At 51.3% G+C, this 17,049-nt stretch overlaps 1 protein-coding gene across 1 annotated transcript in view; it reads left to right on the top strand.

Moving 5' to 3' along the window:
* Nucleotides 1-17,049, top strand: part of papss1 (3'-phosphoadenosine 5'-phosphosulfate synthase 1) — a 113,456-nt gene that overhangs the window by 4,898 nt on the left and 91,509 nt on the right. Inside the window, exon 2 of the mRNA XM_086007058.1 lies at nt 10,702-10,816. Coding sequence (XP_085863184.1) covers nt 10,702-10,816 — 115 coding nt within the window. The remainder of the gene's footprint in view (nt 1-10,701; nt 10,817-17,049) is intronic.

Here is a 17,049-nt window from a genome sequence, read left to right as displayed (position 1 = left end):
ATAAACAAAAGACTTATAAACTTCCTTGAGGAGCACAATGTCTTGAGTAAAAGCCAAATTGGATTCCTGCCAAACTATAGAACATCAGATCATATTTTCACCCTACAGACCCTAATCGACAAACACGTTCATCAAAACAAAAGCAAAATCTACGCATGCTTTATAGATTTCCAGAAGGCTTTCGATTCCATCTGGCACGACGGTTTATTCCTGAAACTTATCGAAAGCGGGGTAGGGGGAAAAACATATGATGTAATTAAATCAATGTATACAAACAACAAATGTGCAGTTAAAATTGGAGACAAGCAAACAAAATACTTCCCACAGGGGCGGGGGGGTGACGCAGGGCTCGCCAATCTCACCGACACTCTTTAATATTTACATAAATGAATTGGCAAAACTACTTGAACAATCTACAGCACCCGGCCTCACCCTATACGAATCCAAGGTTAAATTCCTCCTCTATGCAGATGACCTGGTTCTGCTGTCACCAACTAAGGAGGGTCTACAGCAGAACCTGGATCTGCTGGAGTCGTACTGCCAGATTTGGGCCCTGACAATAAATCCCCAAAAAACCAAAGTCCTTGTGTTCCAGCAAAGATCCAGACATCAGGGACCCAAAATAAATTTCACACTAGGAGCAACCAAAATTGAACAAACCACTAACTACACATACTTGGGCTTAAAAATCAGTTCTACGGGAAATTTCAAACTGGCTGTGAATGAACTGAAAGAGAAAGCAAGAAGGGCTTTCTATGCCATTAAAAAATCAATCCAAATAGAAATCCCAATTAGCATTTGGCTCAAAATTTTCAAATCAGTAATTGAACCAATTGCACGCTATGGCAGTGAGGTGTGGGGACTGCTAACACAACAAGAATTTGCAAAATGGGACAAACACCCAATTGAGATCCTACATGCAGAATTCTGTAAAAGTATCCTCCGGACTCGAAGGAAAACCGTAAACAATGCATGCAGGGCAGAACTAGGCCAATATCCATTAATAATCACTATCCAAAAAAGAGCCACCAAATTCTGGAAACACCTAGAAATGAGCAACCCCCAATGCTATCATTACGAAGCCCTGAAATGCCAAGAGAGGACCATAAAGAAGAATACCCTCAGTCAACTAGTCCTGGGACTCAGTGAAGTAACTACTAACACTACTAACAATAACCAGCCCCAGGACAGTGACAGCGTAACACAAAGAATTCGACCCAACACAATCGTCGCTAAGCAAAAGGAAAAATATCTGTCATATTGGGCAGAAACAACAAAAACCCAAAGCAAACTCAATTGCTACTTGGCCCTAAACAGACAATACAACATGGCTGATTACCTGACCATGGTAAAGGATAGCAAACTGAGAAAAACCTTGACAATGTACAGACTTAGTGAACATAGCCTGGCGATCGAAAAAGGTAGACACAGGCAGACCCGGCTACCAAGAGAGGACAGGATATGCTCTCACTGCAGTCAGGAAGTGGTGGAGACAGAGATGCACTTCCTCACAGCTTGTAGAAAATATCAGGGCATAAGGGAGAATTTCTACCCAAAATTCACAAAAATATGCCCGGAATTCAGAAATTTGAATGACGACCAAAAAATCCCATACCTACTAGGGGAAGAGAGAAATTGTGTAACACTAGCGGCACACTATGTTACAGCTTGCCATAAGCAGAGGGACAACCACTAAATATAAGAAAAGAGTATATATAAATTATATGAAAGTATATTTATACACTCAGGGATATATCTGTTTGTACACTGTATGGATAGATCTGTATTTTTGTGTACAAACATGAATGTTTTTTGATGCTTTGGCAACATAAGATGTAACTTGTCATCATGCCAATAAAGCGATTTGAATTGAAAATTGAATTGAAATTGAGAGGGGGGGGGGGGGGAGAGATGGAGGGGGGGAGGAGAGATGGAGAGGGGGGAGGAGAACGGGGACAGGGGGGGGAGGGGAATGGGAGAGAGAGGGGGGAGGGAAGGGGGAATGGAGAGGGAGGGTGGGAAGAGGGGGGGAGGGAATGGGGAGGGAGGGTGGGAAGAGGGAATGGGGGGGAGAGATGGTGGGAAGAGGGAGTGGGGGGGGAAGAGGGAATGGGGGGGAAGAGGGAGGGAGGGGGGGGAGGGAGGGGGGAGAAGAGGGAATGGGGAGGGTGGGGGGGAAGAGGGAATGGGGAGGGTGGGGGGAAGAGGGAATGGGGAGGGAGGGTGGGGGGAAGAGGGAATGGGGAGGGAGGGTGGGGGGAATGGGGAGGGTGGGGGGAAGAGGGAATGGGGAGGGAGGGTGGGGGGAAAAGGGAATGGGGAGGGAGGGTGGGGGGGAAGAGGGAATGGGGAGGGAGGGATGGGGGAGGGGAGGGGGAAGGGAGGGAAGGTGGAGGAGGGAAAGGGGAAGGTGGAGGAGGGAGAGGAAGGAGGGAAGGTGGAGGGAGAGGAAGGAGGGAGGGAGAGAGGAAGGAGGGGAGGGAGAGAGGAAGGAGGGGAGGGAGAGAGGAGGGAGGGAGAGGAGGGAAGGGGGAGGGAGAGGAGGGAAGGTGGAGGGAGAGAGAGGAGGGAAGGTGGAGGGAGGGGGAGAGGAGGGAAGGTGGAGGGAGGGAATGCGGAGGGAGGGAATGGGGAGGAGGGGAGGGAGAAGGGAAGGTGGAGGAATGGAGTGAGGAGGGCAGGCGGAGAGAGGAGGGAAGGTGGGAGGGAGAGGCGAGAAGGTGGAGGGAAGGGGGAGAGGAGGGAAGGTGGAGGGAGGGGGAGTGGAGGGAAGATGGGGAGAGGAGGGAAGGTGGGGAGATGAGGGAAGGTGGAGGGAGGGGGGAGGAGGGAAGGTGGGAGGGAGGAGGGAAGGCGGAGGGAGGGGGGAGAGGAGGGAAGGTGGAGGGATTGGGGGAGAGGCAATGTGGATGGAGAGGAGAGGGAATGGGGAGGGAGATGCGGGACTGGGGAGGGGGAGGGAGGGGGAGAGGACGGGAAATGGCGAGCGGGTGACGGGTGAAAGCGAGGGCAATGGGGGGGGGGGAAAGGAGAGAGGGGGAGTAAGAGGAGGATGAAGAGAGAATGACAGTGAGGGGGAAAGAGTGAGTGGACAGAAAAAGTGGGTAGGCGGTCAGAGAGACACAGTTAGGGGTGAGAGGATAGAGATGGACTGAGGGAGGGAGAGAGGGGGACAGATAGGAAGAGGAATATGGTGAGAGAAGGGGATAGACCACAAGAAAGAGACCGAGTTAGAGCAAGAGAGACCCAGAGGGAGGGGGAGAGAGCAAAAGAGAGAGAGAGAGAGAGGAGGAGACCGGGAGAGAGGAATGGATAGAGAGGTAAAGGGACAGCGAGGGAGACAGTGAGGGCAAAAGACAGGGAGACAGAGGACGAGACGAGAGATAGGGAGACGGAGACAGACGTGGCAAGAAAGGTCAACAGAGAGCAAGGGAGAGACCGAGGCAGAGGGAGCAGGTATCCAAAGACAGCGAGAGAGTGTGCACAATAATCTGGGGTAACAGAATGCAGGGCAATGCAGAAACATTGGATAAGGGAGAGGACAGATTTATGGCAGATGGCATTCAAATGTGAAGCGTGTGCATTTTGGGGCTGGGGCGAGCACGGGCAGATTTTGAACATGCTGCTTGGGTGTAAAACGAGTTGCGGATCTGCCAGCCGTTATAGACACCGCCTGATTTTGATTTCCATCGATTTCTACAATGGGCGGCAAGCTGAAAATCTACCCCATAGAATGAAAATATGGTAAACTCTCAGTGATGTGAATGAACAAGAGAGAGATCATAGGGCACAGATACAGATAGGTACTTAAAAAGTGGAATTATAGATTTTACAAAGCCACCTTTCGGCTGAGGTGTTATTACCGAGACCCCATCTGCTTTTTCAGGTGGACATAAAAGATCCCATGTAGAATTCTGGATTTTATATAGGCCCATTGAATACAAAAGCACGGAGGCTGTGATGAATGTGCCTGACATATTTTAGATATTGGGTGTACGGGTGGGGCGGAGGGCTGTGTGAATGGCTTGTCCGGTGGAAGAATTAGATATTTTTTGTTTCTCCAACCTCTGCACCAGTTTCAGGAGTGTGCTCTTATTGCCAACCTTCAGAGTTTGTGGATTCCCTAGGATCAGAGATCGTATTGTGTGAATCGTCATATATTAATTATTCTCTCTTTCGGATGAGACGTTAAACTGAGGCCCGGTCGACCCAACCTCTCCTCCTACGACAGTCCTGCCATCCCAGGAGTCAGTCTGGTGACACTCTAATTGCGTCAGCTTTGGCTCAGTGGTAGCACTCGGAATGTGCACACTTCCTAACAACTTTTTCCATCTTAAATATCTAGGGCCACATTTACAATGGAAATTCCTAGTAAATTTTTCCCGCTGTAATTCCACTCTTTCCCCACCCCATGCAGCAGCGCTGGCATTGGCAGGGGAATGTAACTACCCTATTACAATTTTCGAGACAGTTTCCATTTTACTTGTGGACATAGGAATTAAAAATGTAAATATAAAATAAGGACAGAATGTATGACTTTGTGATGGGGACGAACTGCTGAAGTCTGCACATCCTGGTTCAGTTATCTCTTCCCCAGCCCCGCTTCACCGGAAGAATGCTCTTTGTCTTCACTTCCATGTGTATTGCCACTGGAAACCAACTGGTGGATGTAAATTATACACTCTTCCATATGCAATTTAATCTTTCAAGTTCATTTATCTTTAATATTCCCAAACCTCACATAAAACAATCTTTCAATGTACAATTTCACATTTTTCAATGAATTTAATTTTAATTTCTGTAGTTTAATGTATGTTATATCCAGTAATTTATATTAACCACTATTCCCTTTATCCCTAACCTTAGAACAATGGATCATACACTGCTCTCCTTATAAAACATATTTTCCAGCAAATAATGCTATATAAAAGTTTTGGGTATGTCCATTTTGCTCCAGACTATTGAAAGTATTAAAAAGAGAAAGAATGACGTGCTTTATTTTCTGAGCTGTAGCCAGAAATTTACAAGTATCTGCCAATCTACAAATTTCCCTCACCAAACAGCAGTTAAACTCTTAATTGATCTCGGGGCCTATTTAGATCACTTTCCTACAGAGGGGACCAGGTCTTAAAGTGAAAGGCCAGTGCTAGTAACTGAACGTCACAGCTGTGCTCTAGACCTCAGAACACCTGTGGAGCAATGTTCCCGCTAATTTTTTATTTTGTGTGCGGCCGCGCGTGCGCGGTATCTTCCGGTGGCAACAGCTGGTGAGCGGCCTGCGCGGGACCTCTGGATCGATGCGCGGCCGTACACCTTAGGGGACCATTGCGGTGGCGATCAGCTACTTTAAATATTTTTCGGGTAGTGTTTCTGCTATCCTACCAGGAGTGCTGCTTTCGTTGTGGATGAGCTGAATTAGCTGCACATTGCTGTTTACCTGCAGTGTAATTGCTCCAGGTGTCTGCAGCACCAGATTGACTGGCTGACTGCCAATCGTGGCGGGAAAGGGGACCAGGGACTTGAAAACCTGTGTCAAAAATAACATCTTGGGTGTTTACAAAGTCCTCTCGGGAGAGCTGAGGGTACAATATAACGAAATCTGAAAATTAAGTGATTCCTCTGGGTTAATTCTTGCGGTGTAAGTCACAATATAGTTGGTGAATTTATATTAAGATGTTGGAAGGTTATGAGACTTTGTTTGCTGTAAGGAAGAGACATATTTATTTGAATTGTTGAAATTTCTTTGGCTTGGACTTGATCACTGCATTGCTGATGGCCAGTGACCTCATGGTTTTTCCCCAGATTCTCCCTCCCACTCCTGCACAATGCTTCCTTCAGTTCAATTTGTGATACTCGGGCCTTGTACACCGTTGAACCCAGGGCGTTCCACAGCTGTTGATTATTCAGAGCAAATACTGTATTGCTTTCCCTCAATTCTGCAGCAGGCAATTCAGGGATGCATTGCAGTCTTATTAAAAGGGTGATAATGGAATCTTGTGGTCCTTCAGCATAAACAGGAGCAACTGGGAGTCATACTTCAAACCACGTTGGCATTGAGAAGTTCCACCAATCACTGCCGAGATTGGTTTAAGTAGTTGAGTTGTATAAATCAAAGAGTACTTTGAACACAGTGTGACTTTCTGCTCTCGCCCACCGTCGCTTTCTCATTGTTTTACTTGTTGCTCTGTCTCAGGGACGTTTTACCACGTTAAAGGCACTATATAAATGCAAGTTGTTGTCTGGGTGGTTTCCAAAGGAGGAAGTAGACCAAAGCTGCCCAATAGAAATAGAAAGTTCTGGAAGTATACAGCAGGCAAGCCGACATCTGCAAAGATAGCTTAACCCTCCATCAGAGTCTCAAACCAAAAACTTTTCTCTTTCAGGTACTATGCAAAGTTCCCTCTAATATTTTTTTGGGGGAGTGTGCGGCTCCTTTGACTGGCTGCGCGGCCCATTCAGAATTCCGTGCATGCGCAGTTTTTCCATTTTAAAAGCTGGCTCGCTGACTGCACGGGACCTCCAGAACACTGCACGACCGCATCGCTTAAAGGGAACATTGGTGCTGTGTATTTCTAGAATTTTCTGTTTTTAAGATTTCCAGCATTCTGCGAGCATCTCTGCGCACTACCTGTGTTCTTTTTTAAAAAAGAAAAAAATCTGTTTTGAAAGGTGTTAATGGCCCAGATTTTGCAGTAGGAATAATGCTGAGGTTATCGGCGTTCACAGTTATCGTGGAGTAGATCGGACAGCAATTTCCAGCGTTCGCACATGCGCAGTTAAATGTGGAAATCCAGAAGTTGCTGTCCGAATTGCCCTGCTCCTTCACCAGCTTCACTACACTGGCACCTCGCCCGAGAGACTCTGTATTAAAACACTTAAAAGGTGTGAAGTTGCGGTACTTACCAACTAAATATGGCAGAAAAAGTTAGGGCCGGTCCATTCAAGTATAAGTGAATTTTTAACAGCGTAGTAAGTCTTAATTACTACTAAACAATCTCTCTGGCACAGAAAATTAACTTTTTATAAGTGTGAAGCTTCATTCCTTCAGAATTTAATTGCTGTTGGAGATATAAAGAAAATGTAAAAAAAAAAATTATTTGTCTCATTTATCTCTTTCAATCCCATCTTTCTTTCCCTCTCTTTTTATTTGACAATATCGGGACTGGTAGCATAGTGGTTATGTTACTGGACTAGTAATCCAGAGGCCTGGACTAATGATCCGGAGACACGAGTTCATAGTCCCACCACGGCAGCGGGGGAATTTAAATTCAGTTAATTAAATAAATCTGGAATAAAAAGCTAGTATCAGTAATGGTGATCGTTGAGCTATCGGATTGTCGTAAAAACCCATCCGGTTCACTAATGTCCTTTAGGGGAGGGAATCAGCCGTCCTTACCTGGTCTGGCCTATGTGTGACTCCAGGCCCACAGCAATGTGGTTGACTCTTAACTGTCCTCTGAAAGGGCCCAGCAAGCCACTCAGTTGTAAAAAACTGCTACGCAAAACAATAGGAATAAAACCGGATGGACCACGCGGACACGGCAACGGCACGCCCAGCCCAGTCGACCCTGCAAAGTCCTAAATTGGGAGAGCTGCCCCACAGACTAGTCAAGCAACAGCCTGACAGTTATACTAACAGAATCATACCTTTCAGCCAATGTCCCAAACTCCTCCATCACCATCCCTGGGTATGTCCTGTCCCACCGGCAGGACAGACCCATCAGGGGTGGCGACACAGGTATACAGTCAGGAAGGAGTGGCCCTGGGCGTCCTCAACATTGACTCCGAACCCCATGAAGCCTCATGGTTTCAGGTCAAGCATAGGCAAGGAAACCTCCTGCTGATTAACGCCTACCGCCCTCCCTCAGCTAACGAATCAATACCCCTCCATGTTGAACGCCACTTGGAAGAAGTACTGAGTAGCAAGGGCACACAATGTACTCTGGGTGGGAGACTTCAATGTCCATCACCAAGAGTGGCTCAGTAGCACCACTACTGACCAAGCTGGCCGAGCCCTTACATAGCTGCCAGACTGGGCCTGCGACAGGTGGTGAGAGAACTAACACGAGGGAAAAACCTACTTGACCTCGTTCTCACTCATCTACCTGTCACAGATGCATCTGTCCATGAAGGCATTGGTAGCTCTGCAGTCCTGCCACATCCAGTCATGAATGGTGGTGGACCATTAAACAACTAACGGGAGGAGGAGGCTCCATGAATATCCCCATCCTCAATGATGGTGGAGCCCAGCACGTGAGTGCAAAAGACAAAGCTGAAGCGTTTGCAACCATCTTCAGCCAGAAGGGCCGAGTGGATAATCCATATCGGCCTCTTCCTGAGGTCCCCACCACCATAGAGGCCAGTCTTCAGCCAATTCGGTTCACGCCACGTGATATCAAGAAATGGCTGAGCGCACTGGATACAGCAAAGGCTGTGGGTCCCAACAACATCCCAGCTGTCGTGCTGAAAACTTGTGCTCCAGAACTAGCCACGCCTCTAGCCAAACTGTTCCAGTACAGCTATAGCACTGGCATCTATCTGACAATGTGGAAAACGGCGCAGGTATGTCCTGTCCACAAAAAGCAGGACAAATCTAACCTGGCCAATTACTGCCCCATCAGTCTACTCTCAATCATCAGCAAAGTGATGGAAGGTGTCATCGAAAGTGCTATCAAGCAGCACTTGCTCACCACTAACCTGCTCACTGATGCCCAGTTTGGGTTTCGCCAGGACTACTCGGCTCCAGACCTCATTACAGCCTTGGTCCAAACACGGACAAAAGAGCTGAATTCCAGAGGTGAGGTGAAAGTGACTGCCCTTGACATCAAGGCAGCATTTGACCAAGTGTGGCATCAAGGAGCCCTAATAAAACTGAAGTCAATGGGAATCTGGAGTCATACCTAGCACAATGTGGAAAACTGCGCAAGAAGATGGTTGTGGTGGTTGGAGGTCAATTATCACAGCCCCAGGACATCGCTGCAGGAGTTTCTCAGGGCAGTGTTGTAGGCCCAATCATCTTCAGCTGCTTCATCAATGACTTTCCCTCAATCATAAGGTCAGAAGTGGGGATGTTCGCTGATTACTGTACAGTGCCATTTGCAACTCCAGATAATGAAGCAGTCCATGCCCGCATGTAGCAAGACCTGGACAACATTCAGGCTTGGGCTGATGTGGCAGGTAACATTTGTGCCACAGAAGTGCCAGGCAATGACTCTCCAACAAGCGAGCGTCTAACCACCGCCCTTTGACATTCTATGGCATTACCATTGCCGAATCCCCCACCATCAATATTGACCAGAAACTTAACTGGACCAGCCATATAAATACTGTGGCAACAAGAGCAGGTCAGAGGCTAGGTATTCAGAGTGTCTCACCTCCAGACTCCCCAAGCCTTTCCACCATCTACAAGGCACAAGTCAGGAGTGTGATGGAATACTCTCCACTTGCCTGGATGAGTGCAGCTCCAACAACACTCAAGAAGCTCGACACCATCCAGGACAAAGCAGCCTACTTGATTGGCACCCTATCCACCACCTTAAACATTCACTCCCACCAGCGTAATATGGCTGCAGTGAGTACCATCTACAAGATGCACTGCAGCAACTCAAACCTGTGACCTCTACACCTAGAAGGACAAGGGCAGCAGGCACATGGGAACACCACCACCTCCAAGTTCCCCTCCAAGTCACACACCATTCTGACTTAGAAAGATATCGGCCATTCCTTCATCGTCGCTGATTCAAAATCCTGGAACTCCCTCCCTAACCGCACTGTGGGAGTACCTTCACCACACGGACTGCAGCGGTTCAAGAAGGCGACTCACCAACACCTTCTCAAGGCCAACTAGGGATGGGCAATGAATGCTGGCCACAACCCATGAACGAATAAAAAAAATGTCAATGTTCTTATCACCAGCATCCCTATCCTCCACCCACCAGCTTATCCAACACTCTGCTGCCCCTATCGTATACAGCACCAAGTGCCCCTCGCCCATTACCCCAGCCTCACTGATCTACATTGGCTCCTAGCACCGCCTCAATTTTAAGATTCTCACCTGTGTGCTTAAATCCATTGTGCCCCCCCCCACCGACCACCTTGATTAACTGCGGTGATGCTTTAGTTACAGCCTAGTGTTTTAATTTTAGAAAGTGGCTATCTGTAGTAGTTGTGCAGGATTACTGCAAGGCAATAATAAAATCCAAGGCTGCTTTAAAAAAAAATTGACTTTAGTTTTGGTAGGCAATCCTGAAGGCACTATTTAAACAGGAGCTAAGTCTGAGTGTCTTGTGTGGTTTACATAGAATTTACAGAACAAACAAGCCATTCAGCCCCACAGGTCTATGCCAGTGTTTATGATCCATACAAGCCTCCTCTCACCCTACTTTATCTAACCCTATCAACATATCCTTCTATTAATTTCTCCCTGATGTACTTATCTAGCTTCCCCTTAAAGGCCTCGATGCTATTCGCCTCAACTGCTCTGTGGTAGCGAGTTCCACATTCTAACCACTCGAGGCAAAGAAGTTGCTCCTGAATTCTTTATTGGCATTATTAGTGACTATCTTATATTTACGGCCCCTTTATGGGTTCATAGAGTTATTACTGCAGAGCTGAGTGCAGTGATTTCTCCCCTTGAAGTAACTTTGATGCTTACGCACTTTATGCCATTCATTTCTCAGTGCTGTGATGTGTATCTTACAGGGTAAACAGAGGGCAACCAATGTGACCTTTCAGGCGCACCATGTCAGCAGGAACAAGCGTGGACAGGTTGTAGGAACCAGAGGTGGCTTCCGCGGATGCACAGTCTGGCTTACAGGTAACGCTCCTGTATGTCGCTAGGACTCTGCGCTCCCAACTCTGCAGCATCGCCCACCTCTACCCTACTTCACACCCAACGCAACCAAACCCCTAATCCATGCCTTTGCCCCTCCAGACGAACGCTCTTCTTGCCACCCTTGCTTTGCCCTCCATAAACTCCAACTCACCTAAGATTCCACCATCCGCATCCTGTCTAGATCTCGGTCCTGCTTGCTTATCATTCCTTCCTATGCCGGATTATCTTGGTTCCCTGTCCCTTATGCATTGATTTCAAAATCATTGTGTTCACTTACAGATCTTCACCTATCTCTGTGACCTTCTCCGCATTTATGCCCTGCCCTGAGCACTGTGCTCCCCCCACACTCTGCCCTGAGCACTGTGCTCCCCCCACACTCTGCCCTGAGCACTGTGCACCCTCCATACTCTGCCCTGAGCACTGTGCTCCCCCCATACTCTGCCCTGAGCACTGTGCTCCCCCCACACTCTGCCCTGAGCACTGTGCTCCCCCCATACTCTGCCCTGAGCACTGTGCTCCCTCCATACTCTGCCCTGAGCACTGTGCTCCCTCCATACTCTGCCCTGAGCACTGTGCTCCCCCCATACTCTGCCCTGAGCACTGTGCTCCCCCCATACTCTGCCCTGAGCACTGTGCTCCCCCCATACTCTGCCCTGAGCACTGTGCTCCCTCCATACTCTGCCCTGAGCACTGTGCTCCCTCCATACTCTGCCCTGAGCACTGTGCTCCCTCCATACTCTGCCCTGAGCACTGTGCTCCCTCCATACTCTGCCCTGAGCACTGTGCTCCCCCCATACTCTGCCCTGAGCACTGTGCTCCCTCCATACTCTGCCCTGTGCTCCCCCCATACTCTGCCTGAGCACTGTGCTCCCCCCATACTCTGCCCTGAGCACTGTGCTCCCTCCATACTCTGCCCTGAGCACTGTGCTTCCCCCATACTCTGCCCTGAGCACTGTGCTCTCTCCATACTCTGCCCTGAGCACTGTGCTCTCTCCATACTCTGCCCTGAGCACTGTGCTCTCTCCATACTCTGCCCTGAGCACTGTGCTCAGCCCATACTCTGCCCTGAGCACTGTGCACCCTCCATACTCTGCCCTGAGCACTGTGCTCCCCCCATACTCTGCCCTGAGCACTGTGCTCCCTCCATACTCTGCCCTGAGCACTGTGCTCTCCCCATACTCTGCCCTGAGCACTGTGCACCCTCCATACTCTGCCCTGAGCACTGTGCTCCCCCCATACTCTGCCCTGAGCACTGTGCTCCCTCCATACTCTGTCCTGAGCACTGTGCTCCCCCCATACTCTGCCCTGAGCACTGTGCTCCCCCCACACTCTGCCCTGAGCACTGTGCACCCTCCATACTCTGCCCTGAGCACTGTGCTCCCCCCATACTCTGCCCTGAGCACTGTGCTCCCTCCATACTCTGCCCTCAGCACTGTGCTCTCCCATACTCTGCCCTGAGCACTGTGCACCCTCCATACTCTGCCCTGAGCACTGTGCTCCCTCCATACTCTGCCCTGAGCACTGTGCTCCCCCCATACTCTGCCCTGAGCACTGTGCTCCCCCCATACTCTGCCCTGAGCACTGTGCTCCTCCCCATACTCTGCCCTGAGCACTGTGCTCTCCCCATACTCTGCCCTGAGCACTGTGCTCTCCCCATACTCTGCCCTGAGCACTGTGCTCCCCCATACTCTGCCCTGAGCACTGTGCTCCCTCCATACTCTGCCTGAGCACTGTGCTCCCTCCGTACTCTGCCCTGAGCACTGTGCTCCCCCATACTCTGCCCTGAGCACTGTGCTCCCTCCATACTCTGCCCTGAGCACTGTGCTCCCTCCATACTCTGCCCTGAGCACTGTGCTCCCCATACTCTGCCCTGAGCACTGTGCTCCCCATACTCTGCCCTGTGTACTGTGCTCCCTCCATACTCTGCCCTGAGCACTGTGCTCTCCCCATACTCTGCCCTGAGCACTGTGCTTCCCCCATACTCTGCCCTGAGCACTGTGCTTCCCCCGTACTCTGCCCTGAGCACTGTGCTCCCCCCACACTCTGCCTGAGGACTGTGCTCCCTCCATACTCTGCCCTGAGCACTGTGCTCCCCCCATACTCTGCCCCGAGCACTGTGCTCCTCCATACTCTGCCCTGAGCACTGTGCTCCCCCCACACTCTGCCCTGACCACTGTGCTCTCCCCATACTCTGCCCTGAGCACTGTGCTCCCTCCATACTCTGCCCTGAGCACTGTGCACCCTCCATACTCTGCCCTGAGCACTGTGCTCCCCCCATACTCTGCCCTGAGGACAGTGCTCCCTCCATACTCTGCCCTGAGCACTGTGCACCCTCCATACTCTGCCCTGAGCACTGTGCTCCCCCATACTCTGCCCTGAGCACTGTGCTCCCCCCATACTCTGCCCTGAGCACTGTGCTCCCCCATACTCTGCCCTGAGCACTGTGCTCCCCCCATACTCTGCCCTGAGCACTGTGCTCCCCCCATACTCTGCCCTGAGCACTGTGCTCTCCCCATACTCTGCCCTGAGCACTGTGCTCCCTCCATACTCTGCCCTGAGCACTGTGCTCTCCCCATACTCTGCCCTGAGCACTGTGCTCCCTCCATACTCTGCCCTGAGCACTGTGCTCCCCCCATACTCTGCCCTGAGCACTGTGCTCTCCCCATTGATGTGCCTCAATAATTCCGAGACTCGAAGTTAGCAGAACAAAAACAAGGCTTTTATTGACTTAGAAAGTAACACGTAAGAGAGAGAGATGTCTTCCTTCTGGAGACTGAGGCCAGACTGAAGCTAGCTTACAAACGGGGCCAGGTATGGGCGGAGCCCTACACACAGCACATTCCAGTATACAATACAGCACATTCCAGTACACAATACAATGAGGTCTGGGGGAAGGGAAATGACACTGAAACCGATCTCAGTCACAGGCAGTGGTGAATGGAATATTTCATCACATTCACCCCTTCTATAGATTTAGCCTGTTCGGGGGTTTGATAGTCCTCTGCGACCGACGTGGCTGTTGTGGTGCCGCGGGTGTCGGCTGGGCGTCCCTGGTAGCCTCCTGGGTCTCTGCCGGGGGTGCCGCCAGGGTTGTTGGAGGGGTAGTTGGTGGGGGTGCCGTTGGTCGGTGTTCTTCCGGGGGTGGTGAAAGAGTAGTGGGTGGGTAAGAGTTGCTGTGATCGTCGTTGCCGCTATTGCCGTGGTTGTTGTCGATGCCGGCTGGGGCGACGTCTGTTATGGACACGGTGTCCTCCCTTCCGTCGGCGTGCCGGACATATGCGTATTGGGGGTTGGCATGGAGTAGGTGCACTGGCTCCACGAGAGGGTCCGTCTTGTGGCCCCTCACATGCCTTCGCACGAGTACCGGACCTGGGGTGGAGAGCCATGACGGCATGGATACGCCTGAGGTGGATTTCCGGGGAAAGACAAACATTCGTTCATGAGGCGTGGTATTAGTGGCCGTACACAATAGCGACCGTATCGAATGGAGCACATCCGAGAGGACTTCCTGCCAGCGGGAGATATGGAGGCCCTTGGTCCTTAGAGCTAGAGTGACTGCTTTCCATACTGTCCCGTTCTCTCGCTCCACTTGGCCGTTACCCCGGGGGTTGTAGCTGGTGGTACGGCTCGTGGCGATCCCCTTGGACAGCATGTACTGGCGTAGCTCTTCACTCATGAAGGACGCCCCCCTATCCGTATGGATGTAGCTCGGCATACCGAACAGGCAGAACAGGCTGTTGAGGCATTTAATGATCGTGGCGCTGGTCATGTCTGGGCAGGGGAAGGCGAATGGGAACCGGGAGTATTCGTCCACAATGTTCAGGAAGTAAACATTGCGGTCGACGGACGGGAGGGGGCCCTTGAAATCTAAGCTGAGCCGCTCAAAGGGCCGTGTAGCTTTGATTAAGTGGGCTCTATCTGGGCGGTAGAACCGAGGCTTGCACTCAGCGCAAGTGCGGCAGTTCCTGGTCAGGGACCGAACTTCCTCAATCGAGTAGGGTAAGTTACGGGACTTTATGAAGTGGAACAGCCGCGTGACCCCTGGGTGGCAGAGGTCGTTGTGGAGGGTCTGTAGCCGATCCCCGGTGGCGTTGGCACACATCCCTCGTGAGAGGGCGTCAGGGGATTCGTTAAGGGCCCCTGGCCGGTAAATGATGTCGTACTCGAAGGTGGAGAGCTCGATCCGCCACCTAAGAATCTTATCATTTTTAATCTTCCCCCTCTGTTTATTATTGAACATAAATGCTACCGACCGCTGGTCGGTAAGTAGGGTGAAGCGTTTGCCGGCTAGGTAGTGGCGCCAGTGGCGCACTGCCTCCACGATGGCTTGGGCCTCCTTTTCCACGGAGGAGTGTCTGATCTCGGGCCCTTGGAGGGTCCTCGAGAAGAAAGCTACGGGCCGCCCCGCCTGGTTGAGGGTGGCCGCCAAGGCGAAGTCAGACGCATCACTTTCCACTTGAAATGGAGTGTTCTCGTCCACTGCCTGTAGCGTGGCCCGCTCAATATCCTGCTTAATGCTTTTGAAGGCGGCGTGGGCCTCAGCAGAGAGCGGGAAAGAGGATGCTTTCAAGAGGGGGCGGGCTTTGTCGGAGTAGTTGGGGACCCATTGGGAATAATAAGAAAATAACCCCAGGCACCTTTTCAGGGCTTTGGGAGTGTTGGGCAGGGGCAGCTCCCGTAGGGGGCGCAATCGGTCGGGGTCTGGCCCGATTTCCCCATTCTCCACCACGCTGCCTAGTATGCAGAGGCGCGTGGTGTTGTAAACGCACTTGTCCTCGTTGTAGGTGAGGTTGAGTTTTTGTGCGGTTTTCAGGAACCTCTCGAGGTTCGAGTCGTGATCCTGCTGTTTGTGACCGCAGATGGTGACGTTGTCGAGGTAGGGAAAGGTTGCCTGCAAGTGGTGGTCATCGACCATGCGGTCCATCTCCCTCTGGAAGACCGAGACCTCTTTCGTCACCCCAAAGGGGACTCTGAGGAATTGGTAGAGGCGTCCGTTCGCCTCGAAGGCGGTGTACGGGCGGTCCTCTGGTCTGATAGGGAGCTGGTGGTACGCTGACTTGAGGTCGATGGTGGAGAACACCCGGTATTGGGCGATTTGGTTCACCATTTCTGATATGCGGGGTAGCGGGTAGGCGTCTAGTAGGGTGTACCTGTTGACCGTTTGACTATAGTCGATCACCATCCGTTTCTTCTCGCTACCCCTTACCACTACCACTTGGGCGCGCCACGGGCTGTTGCTGCGTTCAATAATGCGCTCTTTCAGGAGCCTGTCTACCTCGGTCGCGATAAACCGCCTGTCCTCCCAGCTGTACCTCCTGCTTTTGGTCGCTATTGGCCGGCAGTTAGGGGTAAGGTTCGCGAATAGCGAAGGCGGCTTTACCTTCAGGGTAGCCAGACCGCACACTGTGAGGGGCGGCTGGGACCCACCGTACTTGAGCGTGATGCTTTGGTGGTTGCACTGGAAATCCAGGCCCAAGATCACGCTCGCACATAGGTTCTTCATGATTAATACTTTAAAATTATCATATACAGTTCCGTTAACGCACAATTGTACCGTGCAGTAACCCAGAATGGTCGATGTCTGGGTTTTATCAGCCATAGAGATGGTACCCTGAGTAGGGACCACCTTTAGGGAGAGTTGTTGTGCCAGTTCTGGGTGGATAAAGCTCTCCGTGCTTCCACTGTCAATTAAGCATTTAACCCGGCACCCGTTTACCTCGATGTCCACCATTGATCTGGATAGCGGGTGCGGCCTGGTCTGGTCCACTGTGACCGATGCCACTGTAGGGCCCTGATCGATACAAGATGGCGTCCACGCTGTCTGCTCACAAGATGGCGGACCCCACGAGGTCGGGCAAGATGGCGTCCAAGATGGCCGCTCCCACGGCGCACATGCGGCGGTGGCGGGTTTTCCGGCGGGGTTCCCTCTGCACACCTTCCCGAAGTGCCCCTTCTTACCGCACTTAAAGCAGGTGGTGCCTTTCGCCGGGCACAGGTTTCTGGTGTGCTTTGGCTGCCCGCAGAAGTAGCAGTTGGGTCCCTGACGCATCGCGGCTGTCGTAGGGCTTCTGGGGGGAGAGCAGGGCCCAGCTGGTGTCGGGCTGTCGGGCGGGGAAGATGCCTTCCAAGATGGCGGCGCCCTCGGTGCACACGTGGCGGCGTGGACGGCGCGGGCTGAAGAGTAGGCGTCCGAGTTTCTCTGGGCCACAAAAAGG

This window comes from Somniosus microcephalus, chromosome 2, assembly GCF_052327205.1.
Source record: "Somniosus microcephalus isolate GS21.2 chromosome 2, FLI_Smic_1.0, whole genome shotgun sequence".
NCBI classification, from domain to species: Eukaryota; Metazoa; Chordata; class Chondrichthyes; order Squaliformes; family Somniosidae; genus Somniosus; species Somniosus microcephalus.
This window is presented reverse-complemented; position numbering and strand designations above follow the sequence as displayed.